Source organism: Bos mutus, chromosome 18 (assembly GCF_027580195.1).
Source record: "Bos mutus isolate GX-2022 chromosome 18, NWIPB_WYAK_1.1, whole genome shotgun sequence".
NCBI lineage: Eukaryota > Metazoa > Chordata > Mammalia > Artiodactyla > Bovidae > Bos > Bos mutus.
The window spans coordinates 27646659-27669568 of record NC_091634.1 but is presented as its reverse complement, the minus strand read 5'-3'; the positions used below and the strand labels follow the sequence as shown (position 1 = coordinate 27669568).

The 22910-nt window shown below is 38.2% G+C and overlaps 2 protein-coding genes across 6 annotated transcripts in view; one reads left to right on the top strand and one right to left on the bottom strand.

Annotated features, from left to right (window-relative positions):
- LRRC36 (leucine rich repeat containing 36) overlaps positions 1-22910 on the top strand; it is a 45508-nt gene that overhangs the window by 18445 nt on the left and 4153 nt on the right. For 3 of the 5 annotated variants that reach the window (XM_005896553.2, XM_070388218.1, XM_070388217.1), the window contains 7 exons: positions 1841-1968; positions 7902-7953; positions 12609-13049; positions 16096-16385; positions 19465-19630; positions 20922-21067; positions 21843-21966. In XM_005896553.2, coding sequence (XP_005896615.2) covers positions 1841-1968; positions 7902-7953; positions 12609-13049; positions 16096-16385; positions 19465-19630; positions 20922-21067; positions 21843-21966 — 1347 coding nt within the window. The remainder of the gene's footprint in view (positions 1-1840; positions 1969-7901; positions 7954-12608; positions 13050-16095; positions 16386-19464; positions 19631-20921; positions 21068-21842; positions 21967-22910) is intronic. The other 2 variants (XM_070388215.1, XM_070388216.1) reach the window with 1 other exon arrangement.
- LOC102270475 (ras-related protein Rab-27A) lies at positions 10751-11746 on the bottom strand. Its single transcript, XM_005896552.2, has one exon. It carries the CDS (start codon positions 11646-11648, stop codon positions 10983-10985), a length of 666 nt encoding a protein of 221 aa, XP_005896614.2. The 5' UTR covers positions 11649-11746; the 3' UTR covers positions 10751-10982.

Here is a 22910-nt window from a genome sequence, read left to right as displayed (position 1 = left end):
AAGATAGTTAGACTTAGGGTCATCCAGACTTGATTGATAGCTAAAACCAGAGAGAAGTTATGATAGCATTCAACAAAGACCTGGGACCTTGCGAGATTTGTTTGAACCAAGAAATAGGTTGAATTAAAAAAACAAAACAAAAAAATCTAGAAAAGAGCATTAGAAAGATAGGAAAACCAAGATGGAACAGGGTCTTGGATACCTGGGAAGTTTGTGTTGTTCTGTAGGAAAGGGGTAAGAGGAGCCCTGAACCCAAAGTCACAGCTTACTAACCGTTCTAATTTCCCACGAAGAATCAGATTTTAAAACAGCAATTTCTGCTCCCCCCCTTTCTTTTTCTGTGTTGCAATTGCAAAGGAACCAGAGAACATAAACTTTGAGAGCTTATGTCACTTTGAGAAATAAAATTACGTCAAGTACAAGGATAGAAGGACATTTTGTACTGAAATAGCATGACGTTTCATTCCCAGAAGGCAACTCAGAAGTAAGAAGCATATTAGAACCCCAAATGGACTGAGGGGCTGGATTTTAGAAAGGCTGGCTTTATTCTCATCCTGGGTTCTCAGTTGCCCTGCCTTACGGTAGCTTTCTACTGCCAGAGCTTGCAAATGGGAACTAGGTGAAGAGCACAAATTTTTGAAACTATTAATATCTTAATTTTTATATACAATCCTACTAAAGAAAAAAGCCTCTCTAAACAAAAATCTCTTATTTTTATTAATGAGTCCCCCAGAAGACTCCAAATCCCAGAATTCTGCAATTAATGTGCAAAACCTTTTGTACAAGTGTTACAATTTAATAGAAATCTTAACTAGCTCCTTTTGAGGTGGCCAGGATTAGGATATAGTTTTTACTTGCTTTTCCTTTCTGTTTTTAAAGTTGTTTCTCTAATAATAGGCAAAAAGAAAAAAATACTAGGAGACCTAAAGATTTGGTATTCTTCTCTATGAAATAGGTCTTGATTAGTCTTTTTCTTTCTATAAATGAGGAAATCACGGCGGAAAGAAGCTGGTTAGAAATGATGAAGCTGGGGCTTCCCTGGTGGCTCAGTGGTAAAGAATCCTCCTGCCAATGCAGGAGACTTGAGTTTGATCCCTAATCTGGGAGGATCCCACATGCCATGGAGCAGCTAAGTCCATATGCCACAACTACTGAGCTTGTGCTCTAGAGCCCAGGAGGGCAACTACTGAGCCTGCATGCTGCAACTACTGAAGTCTGCCTGCCCTAGAGCCACTACTCTGCAACAAGAGAAGTCACTACAATAAGAAGCCTGTGCACCATGACTAGAGAGTAGCCCCTGCTCACCACAACTAGAGAAAAAAAGCCTTCACGGCAAAGAAGACCCAGCACAGCTTAAATAAATAAACAAACAAAATTTTAAAAAAGAAATTATGAAGCTGATTTGAAATGATGAATCACTGCAGACTGCTGATTAATGCCCTGGAGATGCCTGATGTCAGGAATCTATTTCCAGCCATCTCCTCCTGTAGCTGGAGATTGTTGAATTGATGTCAGATTTTATTGTATGTTCATTTCAGAAGTGTGCAAAAATATTTGACTTTTTAATTTTTCTTGAGCATTTCATAATGTATGAAACCTTTCATATGCATTATCTTATTTTAACCTTACCTTAACTCTGAGAGATGGAAAATTTAGATTTTATCATCACTGTTTTACAGGTGGAGGGATTGAGAGAGGTTTAGCAGTTTGCCCAAATTCACATTGTTTCCAAGTGGTGACATAGTACTCTCAATCTTGTGACTTCTAGTATCTTTCCATAAGACATGTTGCCTTTAAAGTCTGGTCAGTGCTTCATTGTATGCCTTTTCTTTTAACACAGACTCAAACAAAGGACTTTTTATTCCCTTCCCTAACCGGGAAATAAAGGACTCCCTAACAAGTACTTCTGCAACCCAGGGCAGTGTTATACCAGATCAGAAATTAGACCCTTTCCTATTGGGAACACAGGTAATGTATTCACCCTCCTGCTGGATCTATTGACTAGTCAATGATCAATGCTAATAATCCAGTAGATTCTCAGTTATTCATGAAGGTCTAAGAGGACTTTAAGTATTTTTTCTCTCTTTTTAAAAAATTTTATTTGGGGAAAATTGCTTTACAATGTTGTGTTAGTCTCTGTTGTACAACAATGCAAATCAACCATAATTATACATATATCACCTTCCTCTTGAACCTCCCTCCCCTCCTCTCACTCTACCCCTTTGCTGCTGCTGCTGCTGCTAAGTCGCTTCAGTCGTGTCCGACTCTGTGTGACCCCATAGACGGCAGCCCACCAGGCTCCCCTGTCCCTGGGATTCTCCAGGCAAGAATACTGGAGTGGGTTGCCATTTCCTTCTCCAATGCATAAGAGTAAAAAGTGAAAGTGAAGTCGCTCAGTCGTGTCCGACTCTCAGCAACCCCATGGACTGTAGCCCACCGGGCTCCTCCATCCATGGGATTTTCCAGGCAAGAGTACTGGAGTGGGGTGCCGTTACCTTCTCCTCCACCCCTTTAAGTCATCACAAAGTGCCAGGTTGGGCTCCCTGTGTTACACAGCAACTTCCTACCAGCTATCTGTTTTACACATGGTAGTGTATATATGTCAATGCTACTTTCTCTGTTTGTCCCACTCTCTCCGTTCCCCACTGTGTTCACAAGTCCATTCTCTATATCTGAGTCTCCATATCTGAGTCTCCATTCCTTCCCTGCAAATAGGTTTATCAATACCATTTTTCTAGATTCCATATATATGTGTTAATATATAATATTTGTTTTTCTGCTTGCTTCACTCTGTATAACAGGCTCTAGTTTCATCTACCTCACTAGAACAGACTCAAATTTGTTCTTTTTTATGGCTGAGCAGTATTCCATTGTATGTATGTACCACATCTTATTTATCCTTTCATCTGTTGATGGACATGCAGATTGCTTCCAATGTCCTAGCTACTGTAAATAGTGCTGCTATAAACTTTGGGGTACATGTGTCTTTTTCAGTTATGGTTTTCTCAGGGTATATGCCCAGTAGTAGAATTGCTGGATCATATGGTAGTTTTATTCCTAGTTGTTTTTTTTTTAAAGGAATCTCCATACTGTTCTCTATAGCAGCTGTTTCGATTTACATTCCTACCAGCAGTGTAGGAGGTGGAGTGTAGTTGATTTATAATGTTGTTAGTTTCTGCTGCACAGCAAAGTGAATCAGTTATACATATACATATATCTACTCTTTTTCAGATTTTTTTCCCATATAGGTCATTATAGAGTGTCCAGTAGAGTTCCCTGTGGTATAAAGTGAAAGTCGCCCAGTCATGTCTGACTCTTTTCGACCCCATGGACTATATAGTCCTTGGAATTCTCTAGGCCAGAATACTGGAGTGAGTAACCTTTCCCTTCTCCAGGGGATCTTCCCAACCCAGGGATCAAACCCAGGTCTTCTACATTGCAGGCAGACTCTTTACCAGCCGAGCCACATGGGAAGCCCAAGAATACTGGAGTGGATAGCCTATCTCTTCTCCAGCAGATCTTCCCAACCCAGGAATCAAACCAGGGTCTCCTGCATTACAGGTGGATTCTTTAGCAACTGAGCTATCAGGGAAGCCCCCTTATTTACAAGACAGAGTCACAGATGTAAAAAACAATTTTAGGGTTACCAAGGGGTAAAGGAGGGGAGGGATAAATTGGGAGATTGGAATTGACACATGCACACTAAGTAGTGTGACTCTGTCTTGTAAATAAGTTCATTTGTACTTTTTTTTTTTTAAGATTCCACATGTAAGTGATGATATATGACATTTGTCTTTGACTTGAGACACTTTTTTGGTGAAGGCATGTTAGACACAGGAAAAGGAAAGCACAAGACAGGATGCAAAGAGCCTTTTCCATTAATTTTAGTCTCCCCTTTCTCTCTCGCCTAGAATCTGATCAAATGTACATATAATTTTAACACATTGTATGCCAGGCATTTTGGCACTCAAAGAGGGATACAACTGTTACAGATTTGGGCTGGTTTTCAGCTTTCTCCTCTCTCCCAGTGTCTCCATTTCCTGTTACCTGGCTTCTTTACATTTTCTACTTCTTAGCCTTTTAATTACTGGATTCTTAACATCTCAGGGATGGCTCTCCTAACACTGCCTCTTGAGCAATGAAGAGGCAGAGATCATGTAAGATGGGGGAAGAATTTAAAAAGTTCTTAGAGAAAAAATTGGTGGGAGTCCACTACTTATTTATATGAATGAATATGATGCAGGAAGCAGAACTGATGACTTTATATTCAACTTCTTTTGTTTGCATTTTCTTTAATAAGTTATTGAGTAGTAAATTTGCTGAAAATATCCAGAAGGAGAAAGAAAAGAAGGAAAGACTGACTAATCCACAATTTGGATAATCAACACTATATACAAGGAAAAAGATAGTAAGATTTCCTTTCAGGTTGAACTGTTAGAATGCCTTCATTTTATAAAAGGACAGATTAGCATTTAGTTGGTTTCTCTGTTTTTGGAGATTCTCCTTGGGTAATTTAGAAACTACTTCAATTACCATTTTTTTAAAAAAACTTGGTATTGTTTTAAAGTAATTGAGACAAAAATATATTCTATATCTACATGCATGTGCATGCTTAGTTGTGTCTTGTGACTTCAGGGACTGTAGCCTGCCAGCTCCTCTGTCCTTGCCACTTCTTCCTCCAGGGGACCTTCACAAGCCAGAAATCAGATCTGTGTCTCCTGCATTGGCAGGCAGATTCTTTACTGCTGAGCCATTAGGAAAGCCTTACTCTAATTTACAGTTAACATTAAATAGCACTTTTTATATTTAAAAAAAAACCCAAAACTTTGAAATAACTTCTTGAAGTGAGAGGAAAAAGAAAATCGAATAAATAGCCTGCTTTATGTCCTCTTAGTTTAAGAAATAGGAAGTAGGATTTCTTTCTCTGCATAACTACCTAAAAGATACTGAATACTTGAAGATGGTTTTTTAAAAAGCAAACTCTAGATGGCTTTCTAGATGCAAAAGTAGGAAGTCAAGAGATACCTGGAGTAACAGGCAAATTTGGCCTCGGAGTACAAAACGAAGCAGGTCAAAGGCTGACAGAGTTTTGCCAAGAGAATGCACTGGTCATAGCAAACACCCTCTTCCAACAACAAAAGAGAAGACTCTACACATAGACATCAACAGATGGTCAATACCATAATCAGATTGATTATATTCTTTGCAGCCAAAGATGGAGAAGTTCTATACAGTCAACAAAAACAAGACTGGGAGCTGACTGTGGCTCAGATCATGAATACTCCTTACTGCCAAATTCAGACTTAAATTGAAGAAAGTAGGGAAAACCACCAGACCATTCAGGTATGACCTAAATCAAATCCCTTACAATTATACAGTGGAAGTGACAAATAGATTCAGGGGATTAGATCTGATAGACAGAGTGCCTGAAGAACTATGGAGGTTCGTGACATTGTATAAGAGGCAGTGATCAAGACCATCCCCAAGATAAAGAAATGCAAAAGGGCAAAATGGTTGTCTGAGGAGGCCTTACAAATAGCTATGAAAAGAAGAGAAGATAAAGGCAAAGGAGAAAAGGAAAGATATACCCATTTGAATGCAGAGTTCCAAAGAATAGCAGGAAGAATAAGAAAGCCTTCCTCAGTGATCAATGCAAAGAAATAGAGGAAAACAATACAATGGGAAAGACTAGCGATCTCTTCCAAGAAAATTAGAGCTACCAAGGGAACATTTCATGCAAAGATGGGCACAATAAAGGACAGAAATGTATGGACCTAACAGAAGCAGAAAATATTAAGAAGAGGTGGCGAGAATACACAGAAGAACTATACAAAAAAGATCTTCATGACTCAGATACCCACAATGGTGTGATCACTCACCTAAGAGCCAGACATTGTGGAATGCAAAGTCAAGGGGGTCTTGGGAAGTATCACTATGAACAAAGCTAGTGAAGGTGACAGAATTCCAGTTGAGCTATTTCAAATCCTAAAAGATGATGCTTTGAAAGTGCTGCACTCAATATGCCAGCAAATTTGGAAAACTCAGCAGTGGCCACAGGACTGGAAAAGGTCAGTTTTCATTCCAATCCCAAAGAAAGGCAATGCTAAAGAATGTTCAAACTACCGCACAATTGCACTCTTCTCACATGCTAGCAAAGTAATACTCAAAATTCTCCAAGCCAGTCTTCAACAGTACGTGAACTTCTAGATGTTCAAGCTGGTTTTAGAAAAGGCAGAGGAACCAGAGATCAAATTGCCAACATCTGTTGTATCATTGAAAAAGCAAGAGAGTTCCAGAAAAACATCTACTTCTGCTTTATTGACTATGCCAAAGCCTTTGACTGTGTGGATCACAACAAACTGTGGAAAATTCTTCAAGAGATGGGAATACGAGACACCTGACCTGCCTCCTGAGAAATCTGTATGCAGGTCAAGAAGCAACAGTTAGAACTGGACATGGAACAACAGACTGGTTCCAAATCGGGAAAGGAGTACATCAAGGCTATATATTGTCACCCTGCTTATTTAACTTATACGCAGAGTACATCATGCAAAATGTCGGGATGGATGAAGCACAAGCTGGAATCAAGATCACTGGGAGAAATATTAATAAGCTCAGATATGCAGATGACACCACCCTTACGACAGAAAGTGAAGAAGAACTAAAGAGCCTCTTGATGAAAGTGAAAGAGGAGAGTGAAAAAGTTGGCTTAAAACTCAACATTCAGAAAACTAAGATCATGGCATCTGGTCCCATCACTTCATGGGAAATAGATGGGGAAACAGTGAAAACAGTGACAGACTGTATTTGGGGGGGCTCCAAAATCACTGCAGATGGTGACTGCAGCCACGAAATTAAAAGAACTTATTCCTTGTAAGAAAAGCTATGACCAACCTAGACAGCATATTAAAAAGCAGAGACATCACTTTGCCAACAAGTAATGTCCATCTAGTCAAAGCTATGGTTTTTCCAGTAGTCATGTATGGATATGAGAGTTGGACTATAAAGAAAGCTGAGCAATCAAAGAATTGATGCTTTTAAACTGTGGTGTTAGAGAAGACTCTTGAGAGTCTCTTGGAAAGCAAGGAGATCCAACTAGTCAGTCCTAAAGGAAATCAGTCCTGAATGAATATTCATTGGAAGACCTGATGCTGAAGCTGAAGCTCCAATACTTTGGCCACCTGATGCGAAGAACTGACTCATTGGAAAAGACCCTGATGCTAGGAAAGACTGAAGGCGGGAGGAGAAGGGGACGACAGAGGATGACAGAGGATGAGGTGGTTGGATGGCATCACTGACTCGATGGACATGAGTTTTGAGGAAGCTTTGGGAGTTGGTGATGGACAGGGAAGCCTGGCATGCTGCAGTCCATGGGGTCACAAAGAGTTGGACACGACTGAGCGACTAACTGAACTGAGATGGCTTTCTACTTTGTATAAATCCTTGCTTAATTATGCCTTAGATTAATTTTCAGCCTATTAAAGGTCCCAGTAGCTCCTGTGCTTGATGCTCAGCTTTACCAGAGGTAATATAAATATGTGAGTTCTTTAAACAGAAATAAGTTTGGAAAGGTGGTACCATCTAAATTCTATGCTGAGTTATCAAAAACAGAGAAAATAGAATATCTCACCATTTGGTGTGTTCTTTACTATCTAAAGAGTATTTTGTCTTTGCAAGGCATCTCTTTATCTGCTTCAAAACAACTCTAGAAACTCTTTGCATTGTGGCTAGTTTAAAGAATTTTTTCCCCCAATTTTATTTAGTTTTTTTATTTAGGTCCCTAGTTTGCAAGAATGGACTTGCTTACTAACAGGAAAGTATTCTGAACCCTTCCCCCTCTCTGTTCTAGTTAAACTCATGTCTGAATGCCCACTGACGCTCTTCTAAAAACTTCTTTTTAGATGCAGGAAGTGGCAAGAAGGGAGATGCCAAGTGAGAATAACCAGGAAGATGGTAAATATTTTGCTTACAATATTTTTCTCCATGCTAGTCAGAGAAATCTAGATATGATGGGATTTGAGAGAAGATGGAAGGAGATGTCTCCGTCCGGGGGCACTACACGATGAATTCTTTTCTGCTTTCATAAAGGGTTGCCCTGGATGCTTAGTGACGTCTGAGGTTTTTCTAGTTGAGGAGAAGATAGTCTGACTTCCTTTATTCTTGACTTTTTGTATTGGCTAACTATTCCTTGTTTCTTTTACCTTTCTTGCCTTCTTTTGGATTTATTATGTTTTTAATCACCAATTTTTTCTTTCTGCTAATTTATAAGTTATCACTCTTTCTGTACTTTTGATATTATTATGCCCCAAATTATAATATGAGTCCTTAACTTGTTCAACTTCAAAATTAATCAACACCTTAACACTTCTCTTGGAAAATTCAAAGTACTTTACTCCTTTTAATCCCTTCTAATTAATGTATAGTTATTATGGATTTTAATTATATTTTTAAAAACTCACTAGATACTATTTTTATAAAGTCAATGTTTATTTAAGCTTATCTATATATTTACTACTTTGTTTTGCTCCTTATTTCTTCTTCTTTTTTTAATCCTAGACTTCCCTTCTGAGATAATTTTCCTGTAGTTCATAGTACATCTTTTAGAATTTTCTTTAGTGTATGTCTACTGGTAATGAATTCTTTCAGTTTTTGATTGTCTGAAAATGCCCCTATCTCACTATCATTCTTAAAGGGTATTTTTGTTGGGTATAAATTTCTATGTTGGCAGTTATTTCTTTCAAAATATTGAAGGTATTCCACTGTAGTCTGTCTTTTATGGCTGCTTTTAAAAAGTTAGCTAGAAATTTGTCACTCCTGCAAGGATAATGTTTTTTTCTTCTGGCTGCTTTTAAGATTTTCCAATTGTGTTTGATGTTTTTGTGATTTCACTATGATGTGTGAATTTCTTTTTATTTATCTTGTTTGGTATTTATTGCACTTGAATTGGTACATTCTGTCTCATTATTTCTGCAGAATGCTTCAAAAATAATGTGTCCAATTTTTTCTATCTTGTCCCTCTATAACTCTTGATTAAGTAAATATATGTCTGAGACTTTTACATTGTCCCCTTTGCCTCTTATTCTTCATATAATTCATCTTTTTTGTTTGATCTACATTCTGGATAATTCCTTCTGACCCATACTTTAAATTCATTCTTTTCAGCTGTGTCTAATCTGCTTTTAAGCTTGTTTGCTGAATTCTTAATTTCACTAGTTTTATTTTCAGTTTTACAAATTTGATTTGGTTCTTTTTCAAATCTGCTGGGCCACTTTTTAATAAGCAGAAATTTCCCAGATGTTTTATATCTTTAAACATAGTAAAAATAGCCATTGTATAGGCTGCATCTATTAATTCCAATTTTTGTGTGCCTGTGTTGTCTGTTTTTTCCTACTCATTCTCACTTGTCTTATTTCCTTTTTTGTTTCCTTTGGCTACTTGCTGGATATTATATTTTATTTTTTTCAAGGTAGTTGGTTTTATTTATTTATTTTTTTCAAATTTTATTTTATTTAACTTTACAATATTGTATTGGTTTTGCCATATATCAAAATGAATCCGTCACAGGTATACATGTGTTCCCCATCCTGAACCCTCCTCCCTCCTCCCTCCCCATACCATCCCTCTGGGTCGTCCCAGTGCACCAGCCCCAAGCATCCAGTATTGTGCATCCAACCTGGACTGGCGACTCGTTTCATATATGATATTATACATATTTCAATGCCATTCTCCCAAATCATCCCACCCTCTCCCTCTCCCACAGAGTCCAAAAGACAGTTCTATACATCAGTGTCTCTTTTGTTGTCTCGTATACAGGGTTATTGTTACCATCTTTCTAAATTCCATATATAGGCGTTAGTATACTGTATTGGTGTTTTTCTTTCTGGCTTACTTCACTCTGTATAATAGGCTCCAGTTTCATCCACCTCATTAGAACTGATTCAAATGTATTCTTTTTAATGGCTGAGTAATACTCCATTTTGTATATGTACCAAAGCTGTGTATATTATATTTTAAAAACTATTTGTAGGAATGGTTTAAAGTCTTACATGAAGATATCTTTTCCAGATCAGACTTTCATTTGCTTTTACCAGTTGGCTAGGGGACTATCAATCTGGGATCATCTTAATCCATGCTCAAAACTTGAGGTTCCCTGGACCACCCAGATAATACAAACCTAGATTACCAGTGTACAAGGGCTAGTTTATTTCCAGTTTACCTTTATTCTGAAAATTGTATCCTGCTTAGGTTCCCATCTTAATGTTGGGTGGGTGGTGAGAAGGTGGTTTCTCATACTCTTTACCTTGGATGGATCCTGGACTAGGATTTTATACCTTTTATCCTAAATCTCCTTAGAGAAAAAGTGACTTTAAGTGCTAGACTCATCTCTAAGAGTTCTTGCTGTTTTCTAGATTTTGGCCTAGAAATTCCTCACTAGCTTGTTAGCTCTTTAATGCTTTTAAGGATATATATATCATCCCACTTTTTTTTTTTCATTTGTGTATATTCTTATTTAATATTTAAATTGTTTAGATGACATTTTAGAAAGTCCCCTGTGGTGCAAGAAGTGTCTTAAATTTGCGTTAAAAACGGATATTACATCTAAGATCTTAAAGGTGAGACTCTGGGCCTATGTATGGTAAAGCAGGGATGGTATCTTCAGTCATTATACATAATAAATGCGCTGTTCTGTGGCTACAAAATCCTGAATCCTTGAACGATCTACTGCCATGCGGCTAATGTTTTATAAGGCACTTTTGGATATGTGAGATATTTTGCCTAACTCTCAGGCTGAATCTTAAAGAATATTTACAAAGCTGCAGCAAAGTAATTTTAAAACGGGATGCTTTACTGATAGGTCTAATTGGGATGGTGAGAAGCAGTTTGCATGCAAGGCCTGTTTGCCTCTCTCTGAGTCATGTTTCACCATACGGAAGGTCACAGACATGGGCCCCTCGAATGGCTGTTCAGCTCACTAAGCCCCCTCAACAGCCACATGACCCCTTCTCCTTTTCTTCATTCAGCTGATCTGCAGAGGTGTGACCGTTGGAATGCACCACGCCTTCGAGAATCCAGGACTTGTCCATACACCGTTCCATTCGCTTCATTATCAGGTCCAGGAGCGTCTCAATAGCCTGGTTTATGTTTGTCCCATTGGCAGCACTAGTTTCAAAGTAGGGGACTCCGTATTTCTCTGCAAGTCCTCTGGCTTCTTCCTCTTTTACTACTCTTTGGTCTTCCAGATCACTCTTATTCCCACATAACACTATATCTGGGTTTTCACAATATGCATGCATTTGTAGCTGACTTATCCAGTTTCTGACATTGAGAAAACTCTGCTCATTTGTCAGATCAAAAAGCAGAAGAAACCCCATAGCATCTCTGAAGAAGGCAGTTGTCAAGCTACGAAACCTCTCTTGTCCAGCTGTGTCCCATAACTGCAGGTGGATTCTCTGACCTCTGCCAACAGCTCCATCTGGCCCATTGGCTCTGTACACCACTCTCTTTTCCCTGAAATCAATGCTGACTGTTGTGATGAATTTGGAGTTAAATTTACCATCTGTGTACTGATAAAGCACACTGGTCTTCCCTACTCCCGAGTCTCCCAGAGCTAAAAACTTGATGAGGTAATCATAGTCTCCATCAGACATAATGAAGAACTCAGTGGGTCACCTGCTCCGCCCGCGGTCCCCACGCCGCTCTGTCTCTGCGCACGGCGTCCACCCGCTGCCCCATCCCACTTTTTAGATATCTTCAACAGGAGGGATAGTCTGATTTATCTAATCTCATTACTTGTTCTTAGATTCTTTTCCTTACATAAAAATATTGTTCTTTAACATTTCTTCCACTGTATGGACTGGTGCTTAGTAAAAACATTGATATTCTTAAAGATTCTATAGAGATAGAAATTCCACTGTTCTGAGTTAATGTGACTAACTCAGGAAGGCCTTCAAACATATGAATATCTGAAAACCCCAAAGAACACAGAGACCTCTCTCTTTGTCTGATGCTTTAGTTGCCCCACTCTGAGGCTTTTCAGAGATTCTGATACAGCTGACTGAGAGAAATGTTTTGGAATTGGTTTAGGGGTTTTCATAGGTTTTGAATTTCCTGTCATTTAATTGGCTTATGATAGTGGTTCCCAGTGTGTGAACCTATATCCTCTGGGTGGAGATTTGGAGTGGGAATGGGTTTAGCTTTATTGTGAGGAGTCTGTGAGATCAGAGACCTACCAATTGTTGTCCATAGACTGAATACATAAGACCACAACTTTTGTCATGTGGGGGTGCACCAAAATAGTGGAAGTGTAAATATAGAAAACTCTGACACTAGTTTTCAAAGGGAATTCCTAGGGAATTAGGTTAACGTAAAATTTATCTTCAGAATGTTATAGTCTTTACTGTTTACACAATGTCCAGCATGTTTTGTTGTTCTTCCATGTAGGAATCCCTCCATAATTTTATGCTACCACTTATAAAAATTATAAACCATCTCTTCCTGAGAACTGTTTTTTTGTTTTTGTTTTTTTTGGTAGACAAGAGTTTATCTAGTGAACAAGGCTACCCTAAAAATTCTCATTGTCTTTTTCCCGCCCCCTTGGTGACGGTTAGAAATCAGACGCTACTCACCTCATCAGATGACAGTTCGATCCCCAGAGAAGATGGCTAAAGAAGGGTACCGAATATCTTTTTTGGACAACAAGTCTTCAGGTTCTTCTCCAGAAAAGGACTTGATACCAAAACCTGATACTTATCAGCTTACCCATGATGCCTCATTGGGTAAACGCCTGGATGTGGGTGATTCTAGCCAGATTCATCCCTATCAGTTACCTTCAGATGTTGGTCTAGAAAATTATGATAGTCATTATTCTCAAAATCTGTCCCTTCACGGAAGTATTGGTAAAAGGCCTCAGAGAAACAAGAACTACAGAGAATATAGCACAAAGCCTTCAAATAACATGAAAGCCACTACATCCCATTCCTGTGGAGACTTACTGACTTCTCTGTCAAACCCTGACTCCAGCACCGGAAGGCTTTTGAAGCTTAGTTCAGGTAATAGCTTCCTATAAGTTTGTAGGCCTCTTTTCTTTAATAGATGTGAAGATTGAAGTTTAACTGGATCTTTTGGAATAAATATTTCTTACATTGGGGAATTCCTTGTCAGTCCAATGGTTAGGATTCTGCGCTTTCGCTGCTGAGGGTGTGGGCTCAGTTCCTGGCCAGGGAACTAAAATATCCTGCAAGCTGCACGGTGCAGCCAAAAGTAAATAAATATATCATGACCAGTAGTGAGAGCCTCGAGAAATCTACAGGGTATGAGTTTAACATGATAGATATATTAGAGAAAATTCATATAAATGCAAACTTGATAACTATATGTTATTTCAGTTAAATAGCATCCTGGGATATATTTCTAGTAACATTTAGTCTTCTCTGGTCTCAATCACTTCTATTGAGAGTTACTTTTTCAGAAAAAGCTAGTTTTAGGAAAGTGTTGGGAGACCACTCTTTAGTTATGTATTTATTCAACAAAATGTATTAAATACCTACTATATGCCAGATGCTGTTCTAGCTCTGTAGATAACATAGCAAACAAAAGTGAAATTCCATGTGTATTTTTGCATTAATAAAAAAGGTCTCTACTTTCATGGAAATTCTATTCTAAAGAGGTAAGACAGATGATAAATAAATTATAAATATAGAAGTCAGCTTATGATAAGTGTTGTGAAGAAAAATAACATAAGTGTATTAGAGAATGGCTTCCCCAGATGACTCCAGCAGTAAAGAACCCGCCTGCCAATGTAGAAGACATAAGAGACGTGAGTTTGATCCCTGGGTCAGGAAGATTCCCTGGAGGAGGGCATGGCAACCCACTCCAGTATTCTTACCTGGAGAATCCCATGGACAGAGGAGCTTGGTGGGCTATAGTCCATAAGGTCATAAAGAGTCTGACACAACTGAAGCAACTTAGCATGCACACATGCATGTAGCACTTATTAGAGAGTATATGAAGGAGGTAAAGTTTTAGATCGGAGAAGGCAATGGCACCCTACTCCAGTACTCTTGCCTGGAAAATCCCATGGACAGAGGAGCCTGGTAGGCTGCAGTCCATGGGGTCACTAAGAGTCAGACATGACTGAACGACTTCACTTCCACTTTTCCCTTTCAGGCACAGGAGAAGGAAATGGCAACCCACTCCAGTGTTCTTGCCTGGAGAATCCCAGGGACAGGGGAGCCTTGTGGGCTGCCGTTTCTGGGGTCGCACAGAGTCAGACACGACTGAAGCGACTTAGCAGCAGCAGTAGCAAAGCTTTAGATAGAATGGTCAGGGAAAGCTTCTCAAATGAGAAGTAAGAGTACAGACTTAAATAAAATGCATGTGAGTCATGTCGATAACTTGTGGGGGGAGAAATTTTAGACAGTAGAAATAGTAAGTGCAAAGTTCCTGAAACTGGAACGTGCTTGGCATGTTCAAAGAACAGTGAGGAAACAGGGCTGCTACAGTAGAGTGAGGTAGATGAGGTGTATAGATAAAGTCAGATAATCAGACATTTATTCTGGGTCAGATCAGGAGCTGTTGGAGAGTTTGTAGCAGAGAAGTGACATCTAACTTAAAAATTACTCTTGCTACTTAGTTGAGAATACACAATGGGGGGCAAGGATAGAAGTTTCTAAAATTCTAAAAGTAGATCAGAATCTGGATAAGAGATGATGGTAACTTGAACTAGAGAGAAAGCAGTATAGGTGGTGAGAAATAGATTCTGAATATGTTCCAAAGATAACACTCCATGATTTGCTGCTGGGTTGAGGATGAAGTATGAGAGAAAGCAAGTCAAGTATAACTCTCAGGTTTCAAGTCTGAATAAATGGAAGGATGGAGTTACCATTTACTCAGATGGAAAAGAGTATGAGGAACAGGTTTTAGGATAGATACCAAGAGTTGGTCTTAGACATGTTGAGTTTGAGGTGCCTATTAGAACTTCTCAGAGATGCCAATTTGATAATTAGATATATTAGTCTGGAAGAAGGTGGAGCTGGGAATTAAAAGTGTGTGGTTGGCATTAAAACAGACTGGATATAATCTCCCCAAGGGGGTAAATATAGATATAAAAGATATCTGAGGACTAACTTGAGTCCTCCAACAATTAGAAATCTTGCTGATGAAGAGAAACCATCATGGAGAGCAAGAAAGTGGCAGCCACTAAGTAAGAGAAAAGAAAAAAAGCCAAAGAGGGAGTGGTAACCAGGAAGCCACATGAAAAATGTGTTTCAGGAAGGAGAGAGTGATAAATACAGTGTCAGATGTTTTTAATAGATGCATTTAACATTTCTGGGACTGAGAAATGATCATGGTATTTGGCAATGCATTGGTGGTGATGGTTTGGTCACTAAGTCGTGTCTGACTCTTGCGACCCCATGGACTGTAGCCCCAGCCAGATTCCTCTGTTCATGGGATTTCACAGGCAAGAATACTGGAGTAGGTTGTCATTTCCTTCTCCAGGAGATCTTCCTAACCCAGGGATTGAACCCATGTAGTGAGCAGCTTCAGGAGATGCGTGATTAGTAAAAGCCTTGTTGAGGTGAATTAAAGAATCAAAGGAGAAGCAATAGAATTACCGAATATATACAACACCTTCAAGGAGTTTTGCAGTGAATGGGAGCGAAGATGTGGAAATGTAGCTGGAAGGGGGATGGGATCAAAGAGAACATGGTGGAAATGACCCTGTTGGAAGTTTGAGAAGAGATGTGAAATAGTGATCTCAAAGAATAGGAGAGTAAATTGATTAGGGTAGTATATTAAAATAGCTGGGCCCAGTTAAGATAATGGTTATGAATTTAAAGTGAAGATGGTCGAAAGAGATGCATATTCTTCTCCAGTCACTTCCCACTGCTCTGCTGTGGGTTTGGAGTATGTGCACAGAGTATTTAACCAGATTTGGGGCTTTGTCAGGTGGATGGGGAGGGAGAATCCAGACAGTTGAGAGTATATACTAGGGAGAGGCCATTGTGACCCTTGGACTTCAGACAGGTTAAGGAAGGAAGGGAGACTTGAGAGAGTTGAAGAGCAGGTTCATCTCCTGGCCTGTTTCCTTCACAGATCTGTATGCCGCAACCCATTTCAACAGTGACCCTGCTCTGGTGGTGAATGTAGAGCAACAATTAGCCACGAGCCTCAGTGATTTAACGCAAGCACATGGTTCTTTCCCAAACAACTCCATCCTGGGAGACTCTCTTAGGACACTGCTGTTGCCTACTGGGACATCAGAAAACAGAGAGAATTTGACCAAGAGGTCATTAAGCCCATCAAGAAGAGGATTCAGACGGAAAGAAAATATGCTTGCCACCCTGAATACAAAACATGGTTTCAGAGATGCTACAGGCAGTGAGGCAAGTGTTGGCTTGTTTGTGCTTGTACAAAAACACATCAGATCCAAGATTAGAATGGGGTTCTGTTTTTGTGATGGTAGTTTTGATCAAGAGTGATAGAAATTCAAAGGGATTTTCAGAGGTCAGTGGGTAATACTGCCAGGCCAAAGGCTGTGATTCTTTTGCCTTTGGGAAAGTCAGTCCCCTTCTGCTGCATTTCGGTCACAGGAAGAATGGTCCCTAATCTACTTCCAGAGCATAAACATGGGGAGAAGTACTTTGATAATAAGTGGACAGAGTTTACGATAGGAAAGAATACACAAGTTGCCAGGGGCTCAGGGTTGGTTGAAGAATGATCTCTGTTTCATTGTTGTTTATAATCTTACCATGTTTACACATTTGCTTTGGCTACAAATGACTAACTTGCTAGGGACCTTTCTTCTGAAAGCATTGCTTTCCTGTCCAGAAACTAAAATTATTTTAGTTTTTCCCCAGAATGAATTAGATTAAGATGATGAATTAAATAATCCAAAGGATTTTTAGCTGAAAGTTGGCTCAGAGAATAAACAACAAATCAAAAAACATTCCCACACATATTATTTAATTCATTTTATAAAATTGTAGTACGATAGTTAGTGTTGTTCTTACTCATTAACTAAGTTTTGTCACTGCCTTTGTATACATCCCTCCATGGAGAATGCCATCTTCTCTCCTCTCATCTATCTGAATATTAATTTTTCTCCAGGTTTTAATTCCATCATGAAACCTTCTTCTCATTAGTTAAAGGAACTATAGCTCTCAGGACATTCCCTTCCCTTGAACCCATAGTCTTAGTCATACGAATCATTTGTCATTTAATGACTTACTGCCTTGTGAGAAAGCAGGTTATTTGGTCAAAAACAACTATTTCTAGTCACTTTTGTTTCACTTGCTGGAAATCTTTTTGCACATCGACATGGGCTTATAAAGGGATTTTGTTGTTGGTTGGTTGGTTGGCTTTTTTTAGCTTTTAAATACTTTCTATTCAGTTTTCAAAACTTTGGAATTGGTTATAATTTTTGTGTACCAAAGGGGGCAGTCTTGTAATACTTTTTTTGACTTTTTGGTCCTTTTTTGTTTTCCATCTTCAGTCACTGATGCCTATTGTTCTAGAAAAGAGCACTAGTGTTAATGTATTTAGGGTAAAGCCATAGCAACATTTAGGATATTTAGGTGCTATATTAATAAGATATGTTCTAGGAAATTTTCTCACCTCTATTTCATGTTATATTGTTAAAACAGTAATTAAAATCTCAATGCACTCTTCTGGACTGTCTTAAAAGTTCCCATTTCTTTTTTCCTGTTAGATACTGTATTTGTTTATATGAAAAGTTATAAAAGAGCTGCTTGAATATAACTATAAAAGAAATACACTGTTTAGTTTCTAGAAAGGTATAAATCAGAAGAGCATTTAAAAGTTGTTTAAAAAATAATCCCATATAAAAAAACACAAAATTAAATATGAATTCTTGATTAGAAAATTTATTTTTAACCAACTGACTTTAGAATCACAAATTATAAAAATTAAATTTAAAAAAATCATAAGGCATAATTTGCTGAAAATTAAAAGTAACAGAATTATTCCAAAGTTCATAAAAAAATTATCCCCCACTCTCACATTATGAAAAGTGAAAGAAAATACATAAGGCATATGTGTGTTTCTAAGTTGCTTCATGATGTACACACAGTATTACCAATACATGAAAAACCAATGATATTTTGATTGGATTTTGAAATGGACATTTCAATATCCATTTTCCACAAGAGTAGTGTAACCAGTCTTTCTATGACTTTCCTTCCTAATCAGATTAATTTCTTAAGGACTTCATCTTTTAGTTCATATGTTCATAGACCTTATATACAACTCTCAATGCACATGATCAGTGTTCAATACAGATCTGTTTAATAAATGTTTATCCCATTTATAATGCTTTTCCTTATTAATCATAGGCCACATGTGTGACTCAAGTCATAAATATCACTGTCTGGTGTTCTGTTTCATGGTTGTCAGATATGACAGCATTAGCTAATTAATCATTTATATATTTTTAATATCAAAAGAGTCAAAGATTGAGAAATAATTTGGCTGTTTTTAATATGTAACAGCTTTCTAGAAGTCCCTTGAGAACTCACCGACAAGATTGATCTGTCCAGTAAAATTCACAATTTTTTTTTAATTTTTGAAAATTTTAATTTATTTACTGGCTGCTCTGTGTCTTTGGTACTGCTCATGAACTTTCTCTAGTTGTAGTGTTTGGGCTTCTCATTGCAGTGGCTTCTCTTGTTGCAGAGCACAGGCTCTAGGGCACGCTGGCTCAGTAGTTGTGGTGTGTGGGCTTAGTTGCCCTGTGGCATGTGGGATCTTCCTGGACCAGTGATTGAACCTGTGTCTCCTGCATTGGCAGGTGGATTCTTAACCACTGGACCACCAGGGAAGTCCCCAATTGTCTTTTAATTCATTCAGACATGACTAAATATATAGACATATATATCATATCTGAATGAATTAAAAACAATTGGAAGTTTCACTGGAGAGAGAGCTCTACCTAGGCATCTATATACATAAGATTTTTACTGAATAAAAAGTATCTTTAGTACTGGGTCCAACAATAGCATTTAACATAACACTTAAAATGTTATAGGACAGTTATGTTTATTATATATTAATATACTAAATATAAGCTTATGAGTTATAACTTTTATTAAATTACTCCCCATGTTATTTTATGATAATATAATACCTTAAAAAATGTTCTGCAGTTTAATCTTTCCATATTCATAACATAATGTTAAGCCATAGACATGGGTGTTAAAACATTTTTTGTACTCTTCTGAAAATCTCTATAGAAAATTATGATAGAAGATACTGTTTGCTTTGAAATTATCCTTGTATATATTATTGTATTTGTCTTAGACATAAGTAATATTCTATTAAATCCGAACTGAAAGATGAAGTCAGCTTTCTCTTTTGCTTAATGTTAACCCTTTAAATGTCTGCGTTTTTACTTCTCTTATTGTGTAAGAATGACAAATGGTTGGGTGTTTGTTTTTTTTTCTTGAGCCTCTCTCTAGTGACCTGGGCAGTTTGCATGGTTTGCCAGGAAACCACAGTCCCCCAGTCTCTGCCAGAACCTCCCATGTGGCCACTGTCCTCAGACAGCTCCTAGAGCTTGTGGATAAGCACTGGAATGGCTCCGGCTCCCTCCTCCTGAACAAGAAGTTTCTCGGTAAAGTGAATTCATTCTCAGTTCCCGGAGAAGGGCTCAGCCTTGCTTCTGCTGTTTCTGCTCTACATTCTGATAAAAGCCACTCAGCCCCCTTTACTTGCAGGGGAAATTGTTCTCATGAGCACTTAACCAAAATTTGTCAGCCACACAGTGATAGACAAATCTGCATTTTTCTTATAATCATCTTCCCTGTTTTTCCTTTTTTTGGTTGCACTGTGTAGCTTGCCAGCTCTATGCAGGCTCTTACTTCCCTGACCAGGGATTGAACCTGGTCAATCAGTGCCAGGGCAGTGAAAATACCAAGTCCTAACTGCTCTACCGCCAGGGAATTCCGTTCTCTGTTTTCATAAGCACTCTTCCCTCCTGTACCAGTTGTCTTGTTTTCCTGTAACTTTTTTTTTTTTGGTAGTCTTTAAGTGATTATATATAAAATAAAGCATGGTCATGTTAATGATTACAAAAGAATTTTATGATCCTTGGGGAGAATGCCAATAATAAATACAATAGAAACTGAGTTTGATCATCAGAGGTCTGAGATGACTATGGAAATGTTATAATTTGTAAAACTCTAATGACTAAATGACCTGGACTCTTTTTCAGGACTTTGCTTTTAGGAACTTGGGGAAAAACAGTTTTGCAAATATTGTCCCCATGTGTCTATTTGTTGTTTAATAGTAGTGGTAAGAGTTTAAGTAAAAACTAGGAACTTTAAGGGCTTCCCTGTTGGCTCAGGAAGTAAAGAATCCTCTTGCAATGCAGGAGACCCGGGTTTGATCCCTGGGTCAGGAGGATCCTCTGGAGAAAGACATGGTAACCCACTCCAGTATTCTTGCCTGGAGAACTCCATGGACAGAAGAGCCTTGCGGGCTGTCCATGGGGTCATAAAAGAGTCAAATATGCCTTTAAAGTTGTTTAGGCTTAGCTTTTTTTTGTTGTTTTTTAATATCTAAAGCAACATACAGAAGAAAAAGTCTTATCTCAGTTACTTTCCTTCCCACATTGATCCTTTGCTCTTGTTTTGTAGGAAATTATCCCCAGGAGCCATTCATCAGTGATTAGAGAATAGCACGGAGCATGCACTCATGAGAGTCTGCTGTTGTTTCTCCATAGATGTGGGATATAGCTTTTTTATCTCCATCATGAAACATCTCTTACAGTTACTTACTAAATTCTTGTAAAAAGGAGACATTAGATTACCCTATTTATCCAACAGAGCTGGTAGTTATTGACTAGGAATTCTCTGCTTTAGCTTTTAAGACTGGCCCGTGTGCCCAACCTGAATTTTTGGCAGGTCCTGCCCGAGATCTGCTTCTGACCTTGGTAGTCCCTGCTCCTTCTCAGCAGTGGTGTCGCTCACATCCGGAAGATACATCAAAAGCCTTCCACAGGAGGGAGATGGAACTTAAGGAGACAGGGCAGCTGGTTCCTAATGACATGGTATGCTGCTCTCATCTTCTTTTCCTACTCTTCCTTTACTAGAAAAGGACAAGGCAGCAAGGCTAGAACAGCTCTGTGCCATAAAGATCATCATCACCTGAATACCTAGATGCTTATGAACTGAAATATAGGAAAGTCAGTCTGTGCAAATTAGGAACACAAAACTTGCAGGGACAGCTTGGAGGTTCTTCAGGGTTGACTCCCTAATCCAAAAATTCTAAGGAAAGGCTTGAAATGGAAAAGAAAAAAAAAAGCCCTAGAGTAAAAACATTTAGGATTGTGTTCTTGAGGGTTATGATTTGATTCAGATGAGGGAAGTTGAATGTCTCTGGAATTGTCTTTCCTCCGTTCTGATGAGAGCCCTAAACCAGGGACCACTCCTAGAGCGTTAGGGTTCTGGTGCTGGGAGGGAAAGAAGGGATTCATTTTCTTAGACTCCCCCCCTAACCTTTTCTTAACATTAGAGGATTTTCAGACATCAAGTTTATTTTCTAGAAACTTTAAATAGGTGATTCATAATGCTGGCCACTTGTCAAAACAACCACTTGTTTCGTAATAGTAGCGGATATTTCACATGTGGTAAAATGCATGTAGTAAGTTTCTTTGCTGCACTTGCACTATGTTTACCAATGAATTAAAATTCTAGTGAGAAAGAGAGAGGCTGACCTCCATTCAGTTTATCACTAAAAAGAGCAAAGATTCTTTCAATCTTCTAAAAACACTTTCCAGAATTTCAGATTCTTAATGTGTTTGTATTTTGTTTTCTAATCTAAAGGAAGGTTTGAAGCAAAAACTAGTCAGAGTGCTGGAGGAAAACCTCATTTTGTCAGAAAAAGTCCAGCGTTTGGAGGAAGGTGCTACCACTTCGATTGTCAGTGGGCACCCATCCCACACTTACGGTAAGTTCAGGAAAGCAATGTATGGTGCATTTCAAGACAACATTTTGTTTATAGATGACCCATTTAATAAGCTTCATCATCCAGAGCTCACATGGCTTCCTAAATGGAAACAATCATTTTGCCTCAGAGTTGTAATGCAGGTGACTTGAGTTACCAGAGTAAGAGAGTTTACTCTTTTATCAGTGTAAAGCGTTTACAAATATTATTATTGACATTATTTTTTGAGAATGATACTTGTTTTTTTTTCTGATTATAGCAGAAGATCATGTTCCTTACAGAAAGTTTGAAAAATATAAGGAAAATAAAATCGCACTACCCAGAAATAACTACCATTAGTGTTTTGGGTATATTTTCTTTCACCTATATCCCTATACATATATTTTAAATTCAGAACTGAAATTTGTGTTTTGATTTTTCAAAACGAATTTACATACAAAAAAATGCACACATTCTAAGTTTGATGAGTTTCTCAAAATGTATACTCACTTAATTCCATCCAATCAAATTACAGAACTCTTCTCTAAAAAGTTCAACCCTGGTGCATTTAGGTTCCCCTACTATTGACCCTCAGCAATCTGATTTCTACAATCTAATGTTATTAATTTAATAGCATAGGCATTTCCTCTAATATCACATGACTATACCATATTTATCTATTTAGTCCTCTATATAGTTGTTTTTAATGTTAGTTATTATAAATAAAGCTGTCATTATTTATATTATAAATAATTCAAAGAATTTCCAAACATTCAAAGACTTGAAGTAGAAGACCCTAGAGTGAAAATGCTTCTCTAAGATCATCTTCTCTTCTGATGGAGCTGAGAGACCTAATATTTATGCTGTGATAAATAATTCAGCTATTAATATCTGTGTGTATAAATTGTTGTATACATTTTTGACCAGTTTTCCTAGGAGACATTCCTTGAAGTAGAATTAGTGGATCC

Excerpts from the sequence above, each read along its gene's own strand:
- LOC102270475 (XM_005896552.2), bottom strand. The coding sequence starts at position 11,648 with ATGTCTGATGGAGACTATGATTACCTCATCAAGTTTTTAGCTCTGGGA.